Source organism: Mustela erminea, chromosome 1 (assembly GCF_009829155.1).
Source record: "Mustela erminea isolate mMusErm1 chromosome 1, mMusErm1.Pri, whole genome shotgun sequence".
NCBI lineage: Eukaryota > Metazoa > Chordata > Mammalia > Carnivora > Mustelidae > Mustela > Mustela erminea.
In genome coordinates, this window is record NC_045614.1 from 118,072,845 (window position 1) to 118,089,307 (window position 16,463).

Below are 16,463 nucleotides of genomic sequence, written 5' to 3' on the forward strand. Positions count from 1 at the left end.
AAATATTTACTTCTGTAAATATTGATTACATGTTTAAAATCTCTGAGCTTCAATTTCTTATCCATAAAACATAAGTAATAATACTTCATAAGGTGACTGAAATTACTGTGAAAAAATACGATCATTTAACACAGTGCTCAGCAGACAAACAATGCTTAATAAATGATAGCCATTATTTTAGCTGTTACTCACATTTTACAATCTTGGCAGTAATCATTTTACCTTGTGCAACTTTTCCAGTATTTACAAAAAAAGGACTCTAGGAATCTTAAGAGATTGCATCTAAGAAAACGGGTGCAAGTGTGTATGCATTTAAAAAGCATAATATACTACACTACATCTAAACTAATATAACATTGTATGTCTATTATACTTCAGTAAAAATCACTTTAGGGACAGACAAAAGTTTTAAGGCGGAAAGCATGAAAATATTCAACTGAGATTTGTTCACTGAAAAATTGTTTATTAAGATGTTAATGTTTTATATAGTTAGTTCAGTAATTATAGAATTTAAAATTCTGAATCACCTTTGGATAATCTAGACATGTATGTAAACTACTGTATTTCCTGATATTTAACATCATTAGACTTCTCTAACTTTCAATTATCAGACAAAATATTAAACTTTCAAAGTCACATCCTTAGGAGTTCATAAATTCCTATTTGCCCCAGTTTTTAAAATATATGATAAACCTTAGAGGAAGCCAAAATCCACAAATCAAGTCTTATTCTGCCTTTCACAATGTATATCAATCAACACAATGTACACTTTAAATATCTTCATTTTGTCAATTATGCCTCAATAAGGCTAAAAAAAAATTGAAATCCCACACAAAAGTCTTAATCTGCACCAATGCTGAGAAATAGTGCAATGAAAGATACTTTATTCATCATGTGAGCAAAAATACAGAATACATTTACTGATTAATTTTCCCCTAAAGAGAATATACTTTGTATTTAGAGAAATAAATGGTTAATTGTCAGGAGTTGCTTTTGGAGAATAATCTATCAATGCCTTATCAACAGTCGGATACTGATACCAGGGACCATCACCTCTCGCACGCATTAACCTTCGCACTTCCAGCTCCTGTAACCTGTAACAAACAGGATAGCAATATTGTGAGTCCAGTATCTCCAACTGCAAAGTTATCTCCATAAAGAATAACCACTAGAGAGTCTTTTGCTTTTATGTAAAGTATTATCTAAAGAATTTATGTATTCATGTACCTCAATAGATCCATGTGTATGCATATATCTGATACGCACCTATGAGCAAAATTTGGTACTTATTTTTGACTTTCATTATCTTGCTTAGGTAGTTAGCCAACAAATCCTGTTTTTAATCACCAGAACACCACCTGAGTTGATAATCTATTCTCTCCTCTTGTCCCTGCTCTTTATCTGGACAGATCACTTTTACATGAATAATGGTAATGTGTTTCCTGTCTTCCTGCCTTTTAGAAAACCTCTTGGAGACCACATACTCCTGAAATAGTCCCTCTCCAAAGCAAACCATAAGAGACTCTTAACTATAGAGAACAAAAAGGGTTGCAGGAGGCTGAGATGCGTGGGGGATGGGCTAAATGAGTGATGGGTACTAAGGAGTGCACTTGTGTTGAGCACTAGGTGCTGTATCTAAGTGATGAATCACTAAATTCTACTCCTGAAACCAATATTACACTATATGTTAACTAGAATTTAGATAAAAACTTCAAAAATAAATAAAAAAATGAAAGTCTCTTCTCCACCAAAGCTTTTTCCTTCCATTTTTACAGATTATATATTAAATTTTTCATATGACTGAAAATTTATCAGTTAAATAATTCACTTTATTAACCTTAGCCAGCTCACTAGCCCTATCTCCTGTCTATGAGAAATTACAAACCTTTGTGATTGTCATCTAAGAGAGTACACATCTTTCCTTTTTTTTTTTTTTTAGGATTATGTATCTTCATATTATCCTTTTTCTTTTCTATTCTTTAGAATGTAATTATCCAAGGGGCACCTGGGGGGCTCAGCCATTAAGCAGCTGCCTTCATCTCAGGTCATGATCCCAGGGTCCTGGGATTGAGCCCCGCGTCTGGCTCCCTCCTCGGTGGGAAGCCTACTTCTCCATTTCCATCTCCCCTGCTTGTGTTCCCACTCTTGCTGTCTCTCTCTTTGCTAAATAAATAAATAAATAAATAATCTTTAAAAAAAAAAAAAAATCAGAATGTAATTATCCAAAATCAAATATTAAAATACTCATCAAAAGGACTGGTGAAATGACTAATGTTTCCCCCTTGTAAGAGACTACTAGGCACCTGTTAAAAAGAATGAGGAAAACCTATATATAGTAAATACAGATGCTCATATATGGTTAAATTAAAAATGCAGGGTCTATAGTAGCAACGTCCACAATAGCCAGACTGTGGAAAGAGCAGAAATGCCCTTCAACAGACCAAAGGATACATAACATGGGGCACAGATTGCATGTATCACTACACCAAATAATAAATCATGGAACACTACACCAAAACTAATGATGTACTGTATGGTGACTAACACAATAAAAAAAAAATGCAAGGTATAAAATGAGGGTGTATAGCGTCTTCTCATTTCATTAAAAAATAGAAAGTAATCATCTGTGACTACGTAGATGTACACATGCAGAGAGTTTAAAAAACCTGGAGGGTCATAATTAATAGTTATCTCTAAGGAGAGCCATTATGGGAGAAAGTCCCTTTCTATTTTGTATCTTTCTTTTATGCTTCAGTTTTCCAAATACCTAAATACACTTTTTAAAAAATGTAGGTACTCTCATTCCATCCTCACAATGGCATCTTTTCTTTGGGGATATAAGTCAGGGTTTTGATTTTGTTTTTACTTTGTTTTGTCTGGAAATTTTATCTAAGGAATTCTGGGATTTTCTTTTTTTTAAGATTTTATGTATTTGACAGAGAGATCACAAGTAGGCAGAAAGGCAAGCAGAGAGAGAGAGGAGGAAGCAGGCTCCCCGCAGGGCAGAGAGCCCGATGTGGGGCTCTATCCCAGTACCCTGGGACCATGACCTGAGCTGAAGGCAGAGTCTCAACCCACTGAACCAGGTGCCCCTAAAACATTATTTTTTTATAAGATTTTATTTGGGGCACCTGGCTGGCTCAGTGGGTTAAAGCCTCTGCCTTCAGCTTAGGTCATGGTCCCAGGGTACTGGGATGGAGTCCTGCATCGCGCTCTCTGCTCGGCAGGGAGCCTGCTTCCCTTCCTCTCTCTCTGCCTACTTGTGATCTCTGTCAAATAAATAAATAAAATCTTAAAAAAAATTTTAAAACATATACCATTTGGTTTATCAGTGCCACTGCTAGGAATTTATATTTCAGATACACTAAATAAACATGCGTATGAGGAAATCTATGTATGAGAATATTCACCATAGCACTATGTACATTATCAAAAAACTTGGAAAGAACCTAAGTACCAACAACACGGGACTAGTCAAAAAAATTAAGGCACATCCATCCAGCGAAATATATGACCAGCCATTGAAACAAATAGGGTATATATACTATTATAGAAAGATCACCAAGATATATTTAAGAGAAATGAAGACAGGGTGCAAAACAGTGTTTATAAGAGGATTCTATTTGTGTTAATATATTTTTATTTTTTTATTTAAATTCAATTAGCCAACATACAGTATATCATTACTTTCAGATGTAGTGTTCAATAATTCATCAGTTGCATATAACACCCAAGCCTCATCAAATCACATGCCCTCCTTAATGCACATCACCCAATTACCCCATCCTCCCACCTCCCTTCCAGCAGCCCCCCGTTTGTTCCCTATAGTTAAGTGTCTCTCATGGTTCTTCTCCCTCTCTGATGACTTCCCATTCAGTTTTCCCTCCCTTCACTTATGGTTCTCTGCACTGTTTCTTATATTCCATATATGAGTGAAACTGTGTGATAACTGACTCTGATTGACTTATTTCCCTCAGCATAATACCCTCCAGTTCCACCCACATTGATAAATGATAAGTATTAGTATTAATACTTATAAATAAAAATACTAGTGTATTTTTAATGCAAAGAGTTTTTTTTTTTTTTTTTTTTAGCAACAGATGTAAGAAATAACTAAATAGTAGTCACTTTTAAATATGAGACTAGGTAGAAGAGGAGAGGAAACTGGGGGACGGGGCAGAGGGAGGGGAGGGCTGCCGTGCACTTAAGAGTGGGATTTAAAAAAGAATTCCTTTTATTCTGACAGATATTATCAACTAATAGTCTCTCAGTCTCCAACTTATAAACTCCACTCCAAAAAAGCTATTCCCTCCCTATCTTTATCTTCTACATGGAGCATCCTGTGCTGATATAGTTTATTAAATTTTTTCTCATGGCTTGCAACAGTAAAAAAGGATTTTCTTCCTTGCTCCCTTTCCCTTTTTTCCCTTTTCTTTTTTTTTTTTTTTTTTTTTTTTTTTACCGTAAATCAGCCTTCTCAGCTTCAACCTGAAGGATAGCCATTGTTTTTTCATAATTCTTTTCAGGACTATCAAAGAAAGTTCGGGCAATCCATCTTGATATAGGATGCTACAAGAGAAAATTTGTTTATTTTTGTGAACAGTACTTTGCTCTTCCAGTTTCTTATTCTTTAAAATGGCCATCTCAGTTAAACCAATATTTACTAAATGCCAACTACTTTATATGTACTTTAAATAATTTTAATCCATTACATGGATACTATTTTTGTCCCCATTTTATAGACAAGCAACTTGCACAATGTTATACAGTTACTAAGTGCCAGCATCTGGACTCAAACCAGGTCTGTCTAACTCCAAAACCTGTGCTTTTGCCATTATACTACATGGAGTACCTTAAGTGGCAGATTTAGGAACCAAACCCAGAGTTTGGTGATCAAAAACTGAAGCTCCTTCTCTCAGCACTCCTTCTCTCTGTATGGCCTGCCTTAAGGTGCGATAATGATACATTTCTTTTCTGAAATACAGTTCATTCAGGTAATAAAACACAATAGTATTTAATCAAGGCCATCTCACTACAATACTTATAAAGACAAGTAACAGACTTAATTTCAGGTTTTAGTAGCAGTGATAGCATAGTAAAATGACTAACAGTATGGGCTGTCGGGCCATGCCTACCTAGGTTCCAATACTGGCCCTACTTCTTGGACAGGTCATTTATCCTCTTTTAAGCCTCAGTCTCTTCATCTCTGAACTGGGAATAATAATAGCACATTTCACATGGAATAAGAGAATATTTGCAAATTACTACCATAATGCCTGCTACACAGCAGATGCTCAATAAAGAACTGCTAGCATTAGCACAGGTAACATCTTTCCTCAGGCATTGAACTGAGGATAAATGCTGACTGTTACTCTGCTAGGATAAGAACACACTACAGAGTCATTCTTTTAAAAAAAAAAAAAACACCATGAAGATTAAAGTAATAAAACACAGAAAATTACCAAAAGAAGTTGCTTGTAAAAAGTTAGGACAAAATGTATCATCTACTTGTTATCGAAAAGAATAAAAAACAGTATTGTAATTGCTAAATTAAGACATTAATCAGTGCACCGACAAGACACCCAACAGAAAGTAACTTTCAATGGCCCATACCCACCTTGAAATATTCCCAGTGTTCTGGGATGTAGCCTTCTGGAATCTCTGCTAACTCAGCTTCACCTAATAAGAGAAAACAGTGATGTCCAATTTTAGTATCAGGAGTTTATAATATTAATTCTTCCCCATTTAAGTAAGAAACCAACTTCTTGTGATTTTAAAGGAACTTCTGTTTGTACCAATGAAGATTAAAACACAGCTGACCCTTGAACAACATGAGTCTGAATGGCATGAGTCTACTTACACATGGGATTTTCTACTGTATAGTACTGTAAATGTATTTTCTCTTCCTTAAGATTTTCTTAGTAACATTTGTTCTCTAGCTTACTTAACTTTTTCATTTAATTTTATTTATCTGAGAGATAGAGCATATGCATAGGTGGGGAGGGGCAGAGAAAGAGGGATAAGGAGAGAAGCAGACTCTCTGCTGGGGAGTGGCCGAACCTGATGTGGGGCTGGATCTTACAACCATGAAATCATGACTTGATCTGAAACCAAGAGGTGGACACTTAACCAACTGAGCCACCTAGGTGCCCCTCTCTAGCTTACTTTATTAATAAGAATACACTATATAATTAAAAAAACAAAGTATGTGTTAATCCACTCTTTATGTTATTGATAAGGCTTCTGGTCAACAATAGGCTATTATTAAAATTTTGCGGGGAGTCAAAAATTACATGCAATTTTTGACTGAGCAGGGGGTTGACACCCCAATACTATTCAAGGATCAAGGAGCAACTGTATTTTAGTCACTTTAATGTGGCTGAAAATCATTTAATTCATTAGATATTTTTAGATGTCTTCTATGTGTAAGGCATTGCCTACAGACGTTATATAAGAGTTTCAAACTTTGTTTTTATATAGTATAACAAAATATAATAAAGAACACATTCCTTTTGGTTTTTCCTATCACTGCCAGACAAAGCATTTTAGAATTCAAGATGTTAGAAGTACTTTGGGCAGAATTTCCCATGGAATCCTAATGTTAGCTGTCTTTCATAGTTTCATTCTTTATTATTTAGAAGATTATAATTTTATGTGTTCCAAGAAGAATAAAAAAAATTCTTCCATCACTTAGCCTCTCTTCCACCTCTCTATTTTCCTTATTCAGATTTGTCAAAGCTGGTTTGGAGAAATAATGAGGAGGAGATTAACAAGGTTTTCTGAAGCCTTTTGTAGCCTCTACAGAGTTGATGACCTTAAAGGTTTTTGGAGGGAAAAAAAAAATGTTAAAAAAACATTGTATAGTATTGCAGATTGTTATTTGGTTACTGTAAAATAAAATCTCATGCCTATATTAATATTTAAATAATTTTTCTCAGGGCACTTGGGTGGCTCTGCCTTTGTTTGGCTCAGGTCATGATGCCAGGGTCCTGGGATCAAGTCCTGCATCAGGCTCCCTGTTCAGCAGTGCCTGCCACTAACTCATTTGTATTCCCTCTCTCTGTCAAATAAATAAATAAAATCTTAAAAAAAAGAAAAAAAGATTAAAAAACAAATAACTTTCTTTATAATATCCATAACTTCTGTTGTTAATGTACAGAGGTCTTAAAATTTTACCAATTCAGTCAGAGAGGTACTTACCAATGAATATATTCACCAGAGTTATGCCAATGGCTACTGGAATCCCAGTCAACAAAATGTAGAATTTCTGTTGAGATTAAAAAATGGTTTTCAAATAACCATTTCCTAACTCTCTTTCCCCACTCTCAAACTATCATTTTTTAATTCCTTACATTGCCTTCCTTACAGTTTATTTTACAAAATAAACTGGCCAAATTGGAAATGTGGTACCAAATTATTTCTGAGATTTTCTTTTACTCTAACTTCTAGATGCCTATGTTTGGCACTAAAAATGAAAGAAAAAAGTAAGGGTGAATTAATTATATAATACCACATCTATTTAAGTGGTTTTTCATTTTTTGGTTGACACAATGTAATAATAGTTGAGAAGTTTTTGTAGTAAGATGAAAATGGTAAAAACATCTGAGTGATTTCAACCACTGTAAAGTTTGAGTTGGTGATGACAAGAAATGTGGGAGCTCAACCATGAGGATGAAGAGGGACATTAAGCACAAAGGGCAAGCAAGAGATCTAGAGGGCAGCCACTGCTCAAACGGTCACAGCTGAAAGAAGCGTGGCAGAGTCCAGACACTCTTCCATCTTCCAAGACTCTCCTTTTCCTTATAGAACCTTGAAATACAAATATACAGCCAGTAGCCCACTTGATCCTCTGAAATCAATGTTCCTGAACAATACAGAAATAAAAAATTATAATCCAAAATAATGGAGTTACTTAAAGAAGTTTTTCAGTGAGTTCCCTGGTAATTTAAAGAATATTTAAGTAATACGGATAACTATCCCCAAGCAAATACATTTTCAAAGTCCTATAATTTATAGATTTTGGGGTGTGTGTGTGTGTGTGTGTGTGTGTGTACATGTGCAAGGGACCACAGATTATATTTCAAAACCCCACAATCTTAAGAACAAGGGAATGGCTCAAATTTTACCTCTAATGCATATGAGTCCTTTCTATGAAGAAGTAAAGGTTCACTAATTTAAAAAGAAATTCAGGAACAAATCAGACATTACTACAAAATCTCAGTATCAATTGAGAAAAGAAATATGAATTTACAAAATAACATCTTTTTAAAATGAAAGATGTTCCCTAAATAGACAAAAAAACCCCAAAACCCCACATTCCTATTTGTATGTAAAGAGTTTAGTTCAGCAAAATTTTTAACTCACCATTAAACTCAAAAAACGCTTGTCATAGAATGCAGATGGTTTGATGATAAATAGTCTTTTCCCATGGTCTCCACTATGTCGCACAGGAGCTGGAAATATTAAACTACCCTGTTATATGCAAGGCTCAAGTTATACTGTTATATTCTGAAATCAAAGCAGGTTATAAGAAAATATACACGCATAAATGTTTAATGTGTATTAAGATAAAAATACATATTTTTATTTGAGTACTAAAGGCAGAGTAGCTATCTTTAAACAGAGACTGGTGTACTGTTGCAAACTATAGTTCTCTCCATTTTTCAACATTAAAGAAATATCTAAATCATTGTTTGAATTTGTTTCCATTGCAGGCAAGAAGGTCAGATACTCTTGGCAGGCTACTTATCTTTGTTTACCTCTACAATAAATATTTGCTACAGTTATTAAGTAAATAAACTTAATTTACATTGTGTCATTTCACATGATGAGACAATATACATTAGGAGCTCACAGCAAACTAGATAGAAAGACATCTATTCAGCATATCTCCAGCAGGAATTTGAACTTGTTCAAAAGTAAACACTCTAACGTATCTCGATAAAATCACTCGGTAATACGTTTCTCGATAAAATCACTCGGTAATACGTTTCGGATTGTGAGTATCATCCTCTTCATATTCTCACTCAGATGGTATGTAATCAATTCTCACTGGAGATAAACTGAGGCAGAATTTCACTCCTGATCTTTTTTCTACATGATTTCCCTTTCCTGGATGTCTGGAAGGACCACTGCCAACTCTGTAAGCCCTTTCCCCTGAAAGCAAGAAAGGATCTTACTGTTACTGGGAAAGTGAAGTTACTGTTTCTGCTGAGTGTGACTGTATTCAAGGAAATTTCGCGTGAGAGTCATTGTGGGATAAAAACTACTTTCCATTAGAGGAATTTCAGTCATCACAGAGCTCATAAAGATTGTATCCTTTGTTCAAGCTTAAATGTCTGGAATGCCCTCCCCTCTCCTGAAATGTCTTCTTTAGGCCCAGATGACATTTTATCCTCCAAGAAACCAGCCCTCTTTCCAAGCATGTGAGATCTCCACCTTTCAACTGCTGTATATTCTAGTGATATTCATACTTGCTTTCACTGTTCCCACTGAAACATAAACGTCCCATTGAAATATAAATGTCTTGAAGTTAAGAATACAGGAACTGTATTCTTAATTTTGGCATCACCTACAGCAGCTTGTAATGAATTTAGGAGCTTAATTCATAGAAGAATTAGAAGCTGGCATGAATTAACTGGGTACAATTCATACTATTAAGGCTTCTAAAATAACAAGAGCATGTGACAAAGTAATTATGTATATCAGAAAACAATTTGAAAGATACAATGGAATTCTCTATGGACTACGTGGGGGAAAAAGGGCTGGATAACAGTATACACCACTCATTAATTAAATAAATATCTAAGTGCCTACTATTTAGAGGTCCTATGCTAGGCCTACAGTCTCAAAGGGATATAGATCCCGCTGGGAGAAACAAATAAACATAATTAGACATCTGTAAGGACAAAACAGAGAAGAAACAGGATGCAATGTCAGAGAAAAACAGGCCCAGGAGTTCCTATTTACACAGGATGGTGAGGATGGGGGAGTATGAAGAAGGTGCATATTAAGCTGAGCGAAATAGCAATTTAGGTGAATTTGTAAGGGGTAATTGATTGATTGATTACACCCAAAGGTGCTGCTTACTTAATTCAGTAACCTGCCAAAAGGCTCTCTCCACAGCCCTGAGAGGTCAAGACGTCTATACAAGAAGGCCTGGATGAGGTGAAAATGACATTCCTGATGACACAAAGCTACTACTACCAGAGTGACTTCTACACTGATGATGAAGTGGGATCCCAGAAGTCTTCATACTCATTTTTTTAAATTTTATTAACATATAATGTATTATTTGCTTCCAGAGTACAGGTCTGTGAATCATCAGTCTTACACAATTCACAACACTCACCATAGCACATACCGTCCCCAATTTCCATAACCTAGCCACCCTATCCCTCCCACCCCCCAACTCCCTGCAATCCTCAGTTTATTTCCTGAGATTAAGAGTGTCTTATGATGTCTCCCTCCCCAGTCCCATCTTGCTTCTTCATACACATTTACAAAAGGCTGATTCTAAAAGGATTAAATAGAGTAAGTGGAGTTCCTGACTGCATCCTCTGAAAGTTGCTCACATGTTTAAGAAGAATCATTGGGGGGGGTGCCTGGGTGGCTCAGTGGGTTAAGCCACTGCCTTCGGCTCAGGTCATGATCTCAGAGTCCTGGGATCGAGCCCCGCATCGAGCTCTCTGCTCGGCAGGGAGCCTGCTTCCTCCTCTCTCTGTGCCTGCCTCTCTGCCTGCTTGTCATCTCTCTCTGTCAAATAAATAAATAAAATCTTTAAAAAAAAAAAAAAAGAAGAAGAATCATTGGTGTGGTGTTGTTACCAAGAATGCCAAAGACAGTTCAACCTTAATCTTATGTTCTAGAAGCATAGGGTCAAAATAGGAGGAGCATCCACCCCAATCTCCTAACCACACCTGCAGAAGTGTATCCATCCCAGAGCACACTGTTTTAGAGAAACAATCTGGAGGACACTCCAATTTTAGCAACCAGGATGGCAAACAACCTGGAAACTGATACAGTGAACCTTAAAGAACTGAAACGGATTGGCCTACAAAAATGAAGTCTGGGTAGAAACCAGATAAATGTCTTTAAATAGCAAAAGGGGAAAAAAAAAAAAGCTAAAGGACTGTCCCATGACAAAGGGCTTATACTAGTCTATGTTGGCCTGAAAGGAAGAACTAGGATCAATGTGTGAAAGAAAAATTTTCAGCTTAATACAAGGAACAAATTTCTAACAATTTTACTGGTTCAAAATAAAATTGGACTATATCTCCAGTTCCCCTTTATGGAGTTATTCAATATCAACAATGGGAGGTAACAAGGATACTCTGGGGGTTGGCCTAGAGGATTTCTAAGGTCCTTTTCCTCAAAGAATCTGAACATATGGCCTATCTTAGAACAAAAGGGCATACCATTGGACTTTATTAGTCTGAATGATTCCCTTCCAACTCCGAGAACTCTTTTTTTGGACTTACGTTTTTGGACTTACTTTCCTCTTTTCCGAAAGGTTTTCCCCCAGGCTCTTTGAATAGTTACCTCCATACCTCATGCTTCAGGGTCAAGATCAAATGTAACCTCCTCGAAGAGGTCTTCTCTGGCTACCCTATTTAAAGCTGGCCTCCCACTTACCCTCCTTAACATCATTTGGTTAGTTCCCTTAGAACAATACACACTAGGCCTGATTTTTTTTTAAGCCTGATTATTTTGCTGAAGTCCAACAGGTGAAGGAATAGATTATTCAGTACTTTATCTACAGTATCTTTAGTGTCTGCCACATGGAAGGTGCCCCATAAATATTGTTGAATTTACATTTCTTAAGTAAACTAAATGTTAGTCAGGATCATTCCTTGCCTTCTGAAAGTAAATCTACTCAGAAGAGATAGTGTCCTCCCAATTTTCCTTTTCAATCAGGCAGAAAGGCAGACAGAAAGACACACACACACAAACACACATACTCCACAGAAAGTGAGACGGATGACACTCTGCACGTTTTAAGGACAACTGATTATGAAAAACACTATTCATAGATATGGAAAATGTAACAAAAAACTATGGGAGAATGCTTGGTCTGATTGCATTCTAGTAATATTAATGCAGTTAGGAAAGTGAATTGCTTGCTTTTTTTACATATAATACCCTAATGTTAAACAATAATTATTTTTGTCATTAAATGTGGTAAATAACTAGTATTACTATTAGCTGTTCTAAAGTATACTTCATAGCACTAAACTCTTTTCAAATATTCTAAACGTTCATGATTTGTTATTGATATAGTAAGGCCATCTGCTTACAATCTAAAAATATTAGGGTGAACATTGCTTACAACCAGGTGACTGCCAGGATTTCTGGAACTCGATTCTCCTTCCACCAAAATACACACCTTCTACCATTCTCTAAAGCCTGAAATTTCTCAACTAGGTTTTCATTTAGCTTTATGAAACTAATTTAGCTTTATGAAACTAAATTTTTTTTTTAAGATTTTATTTATTTGACAGACGGAGATCACAAGTAGGCAGAGAAGCAGGTCAAAGGAGAGAAGGAAGCAGGCTCCATGCTAAGCAGAGAGCCCAACACAGGGCTTGATCCCAGGACCCTGGGATCATGACCTGAGCCGAAGACAGAGGCTTTAACCCACTGAGCCACCCAGGCGCCCCTCAATAACTAATTTTTTTTAATGCAAATAACCTCAGGAAAGTTATGTTTTTGACAACTGTGGTATTTGTAAGGAACAAATAAGATAAGGTAGATTTTGGGTCTTCATGACAATAATAGAAAACTGGCCATTTTCTTTTTCTCATTCTCAGACTATTCCCAGTTAATGACTCCAACTCAATTACCCAGGATAAAAATCTCACTCATCTTCCTTGCACCTACTCCACGTTCATCAGCTGACAAGGCCTCTTGATTCTAAGATTCAAATTTTGTATTTCTTTCCATGCCGTCTTCACCTCACTCACTGGCTAAAGTAATCAACACCCCCTTAGAAGTCAACCAATATTCAGAAGCATCTTCCCAAAACACTACTGATGTTGCTCTCCCGCTAAAACATTCTCTCTCTGCAGCCTACAAAAGAGTTAAGATACTTTGGTTTCATATTCAGTCCTTCCACTCCTCCAATTTAACCCCAACTTTCCGTTCTTAAGCCTTTTCTCTCAACACTTACCTATCCCGAGAGTCCCACATTCAGATCTATCAGAAAATACATCCTTGGGGCACTTGGGTGGCTCGTGGTTTGGGCCTCTGCCTTCAGCCCAGGTCATGATCTCGATGTCTTGGGACTGAGCTCCACATTGGGCTCTCTGCTTAGCGGGGAGCCTGCTTCCCCCTCTCTCTGCCTGCCTCTCTGCTTACTTGTGATCTCTCTCTCTCTGTGTCAAACAAATAAATAAAATCTTTAAAAAAAAAAAAGAAAGAAAGAAAGAAAAAAAAAGAAAATACACCCTCTACTTTTCTGCCAATTGCAATTTTAAAACTATCCAGGGGCGCCTGGGCGGCTCAGTGGATTAAGCCGCTGCCTTCGGCTCAGGTCATGATCTCAGTGTCCTGGGATCGAGCCCCGCATCGGGCTCTTTGCTCAGCGGGAGCCTGCTTCTCTCTCTCTCTGCCTGACTCTCCGCCTACTTGTGATTTCTCTCTCTGTCAAATAAATAAAATCTTTAAAAAATAAAATAAAATAAAATAAAACTATCCAGAATCTAGTTAAAATGTCTCACCTTCTATGTCTGAATTAACTCCATACTCTTTTGTTTATATAGTCATTTAAATACTCTCCTCAGTTTTTTTAAACCATAATATGCACACATCAGTCTTCAAGTTAAAGCTCCTGCAGCTGAGGGAAGAACTTAAGCTTATTTCTCGAATCCTTTGATATAAGACAATAAATAATTTAATAAAATAGAATACTTGCATCTACTTACCTCCTGATTAAGGTTTTCAATGACAGTGAATGAAGATAACGGGACAGTACCAGATGTTTAAGAAAGGGGTAGCCACAGAGCTCTGTAGAAGGCTAATGCTTCTAAATCCAGGTGCTGTAGATTTTCCCACTCTCTCTCACAAGTTTCTTATGAGGTAGGTTAAAACTCACCCTCTTTTTTTTTTTTTTTTAAAGCAGTTCTTATGGTAAAATAAGTACCTTTCAAAATGACACTCTAAAAAGACGCAAACTTTTGCAGAAACGTATAAATTCTTGTCAGTTATAAATTCTTTTTTTTTTTTAAGATTTTTTATTTATTTATATGACAGAGAGAGAGATCACAAGTAGGCAGAGAGGCAGGCAGAGAGAGCAGAGGAGAAAGCAGGCTCCCCGCTGAGCAGAGAGCCTGATGCAGGACTCGATCCCAGGACCCTGAGATCATGACCTGAGCCGAAGGCAGAGGCTTAACCCACTGAGCCACCCAGGCGCCCCTCAGTTATAAATTCTTGTCAGTAGGAAAGAGTTTAGATTTATTTTATTTCTCTTGTCAACAGAATATAAGCATAGTTGTAATAAACATCCTCTTTTTTTTAAAGATGAAGAAACATAGGCTCCAAGTAATTGCCTTCCACTTGGCTTCCAAGATATGATGACCCAAAGCCACATAGCTACTAAACTCTGAAGGCAGGATTTGAACATAGGCAGTCTAGCTCCAGGCAAAACAAAACAAGGCAAGGTTCTCTTCACTGCTGGATCTTACAGTCTCATAGGAGCAGACACAAGCAGTAATAAATTAAAACCTTTTATTCCATGGTGAGAGATGAGACTACCTGCAAAATACCTTGGAAAGCAGGTAGAAGACTGAAACACAGTAACTCTAGCATAGCTATTAGATCCTTTCCTGCTCCCAGGTGTAGATTATAGATCCTTCCAGAATTCCATGAATGGGGAATAATGTATAAAGAGGATTTGGGAATGAGATTTGACCTGAGTTTATCTCCAGCAAGGCATGATTAAATACTATCCCCAGCAAGTATATGAAGAGGATTATTTGTAATCAGAAATGGCTTACAAACAGAATTTATCAAAAAATGTTTGCACGTGTAGTTTTTTAACAGGTTCAAATTTCTGCTGGAAATTTGTTCAATACCACTGGTTCTTCCCATCATTTTTGCAACAAGTGTCTGTATAATGCTTCATCATGTGAAGTGACATAACTCAAATTAAACTGGGAGAAGAAAAAGGATAAACAGATATTTTGAGGGTGGAGACCTTTTTGGCTTCACTTCCTCTCTACCTGCTTGTATTGCATAGAGCAGATAGCTTATGGTATATTTTTTACCAAGAGCATTAAACGAATTAATACATTAAAAATCTTGGGATGGCACATGGCACATAGGTGTTCAATAAATGTTAGCTACTGTTACTATTATTAAATTTGATGCAGTACTGCATTATTTTTCTAATAATGAAGTCACAGTTCCTTTATTAGTAAAATGGGGATAATAACATTGTACGTACTTTGCAGTCTTTGAAAGAATTAGACTGAATACAAGGCATCTGAGGCTTTGCTATTACGATTATTCATTCTCCTATAAGTCAATACAGTCTCCAAGAAGCTCCAACTAGCCTTACCATGCCCTTCCTGGACCTAGCGACTTTCCTGCATGAGCCCCTTCCTTTCTAAGAAGTTATTAAAACTTATCATTTTATGACTCTGTTGCTATCAAACGAATACAATCCAGGCTGGATTCATTACCACATATCATTAACATTAACCCTAAAAACATGGGTTTTCCCCCCCCTTTGGTTTTGAAAGAAATATGGATCCTAAAAATATCGTGAAGGCACTGTGCCTACTTAAATGAGGGAGCCCTGAGCCTCTCCACCTACGTTATCTATTACTTAGCATCGGTGGGCTCCTGGGCAACGTGACTTCCAATTTTGTGGGACTAGTACGTGGTGTGGGTGGAACATACAAAGAATCTGGTGCCTGAGAAACAGAGGACTCAGCTATATGTCCTTTTAACCCCTACTTCATCCGCAAATTAGCACCAAGTGGAATGCCAGAGAGGCAAAGTGCTTCACAAATGCTAATTAACAACTGAAACGCGAACGCTCTCATTACTTCAGAAAAACCCTTGTCTTCTCACAAAGACCACGCTCCGTCTCTTCTCTCAAGCCCCAGGCCCTCAATTTCTCCCAGATCTCACCAAGGTCACCCGGGAAGAGTTCTCCCATCTCTCACCCCACATCCCCTGAGCGCGCTTTCTCCCAAAGCTAGCACCCACCGACAGTCTTCGGAAAGCCACGGGTGAGGAAGCCCCCGAATCCGAGCCGAGTACCAAGCCGGCGGCCGGAGAGAGCAGCCACTGCAGTGACCGAAACCCGCTGCAATAAGCTCATGGCCGCCATGGCTACTACGGGCAGTTGACAAACTGGGGGAAGTAACGGGAGCCGAAAGAGCCAATTTACGAACCAGGACGAAGGCAGAAGGTGACCATGTTGAGTGAGGGCAGAGCCTCTTTCTGTTTTCTCCATC

At 37.2% G+C, this 16,463-nt stretch overlaps 1 protein-coding gene across 2 annotated transcripts; it reads right to left on the minus strand.

Moving 5' to 3' along the window:
- Positions 1–442: 442 nt before the first annotated feature.
- NDUFB5 (NADH:ubiquinone oxidoreductase subunit B5) lies at positions 443–16,459 on the minus strand. 2 transcript variants are annotated; one of them, XM_032340244.1, is made up of 6 exons: positions 16,213–16,455; positions 8,365–8,453; positions 7,201–7,267; positions 5,618–5,679; positions 4,463–4,569; positions 443–1,094 (listed from the first exon to the last, which is right to left on the minus strand). In XM_032340244.1, the coding sequence occupies exons 1-6, from the start codon at positions 16,334–16,336 to the stop codon at positions 974–976; spliced, it is 570 nt and encodes a 189-aa protein (XP_032196135.1). In that variant the 5' UTR covers positions 16,337–16,455; the 3' UTR covers positions 443–973. The 2 variants fall into 2 exon arrangements, with proteins under 2 accessions (XP_032196135.1, XP_032196143.1); XM_032340252.1 differs by lacking the exons at positions 7,201–7,267; positions 8,365–8,453 and having other exon boundaries at positions 16,213–16,459.
- Between the last annotated feature and the right edge of the window lie 4 nt (positions 16,460–16,463).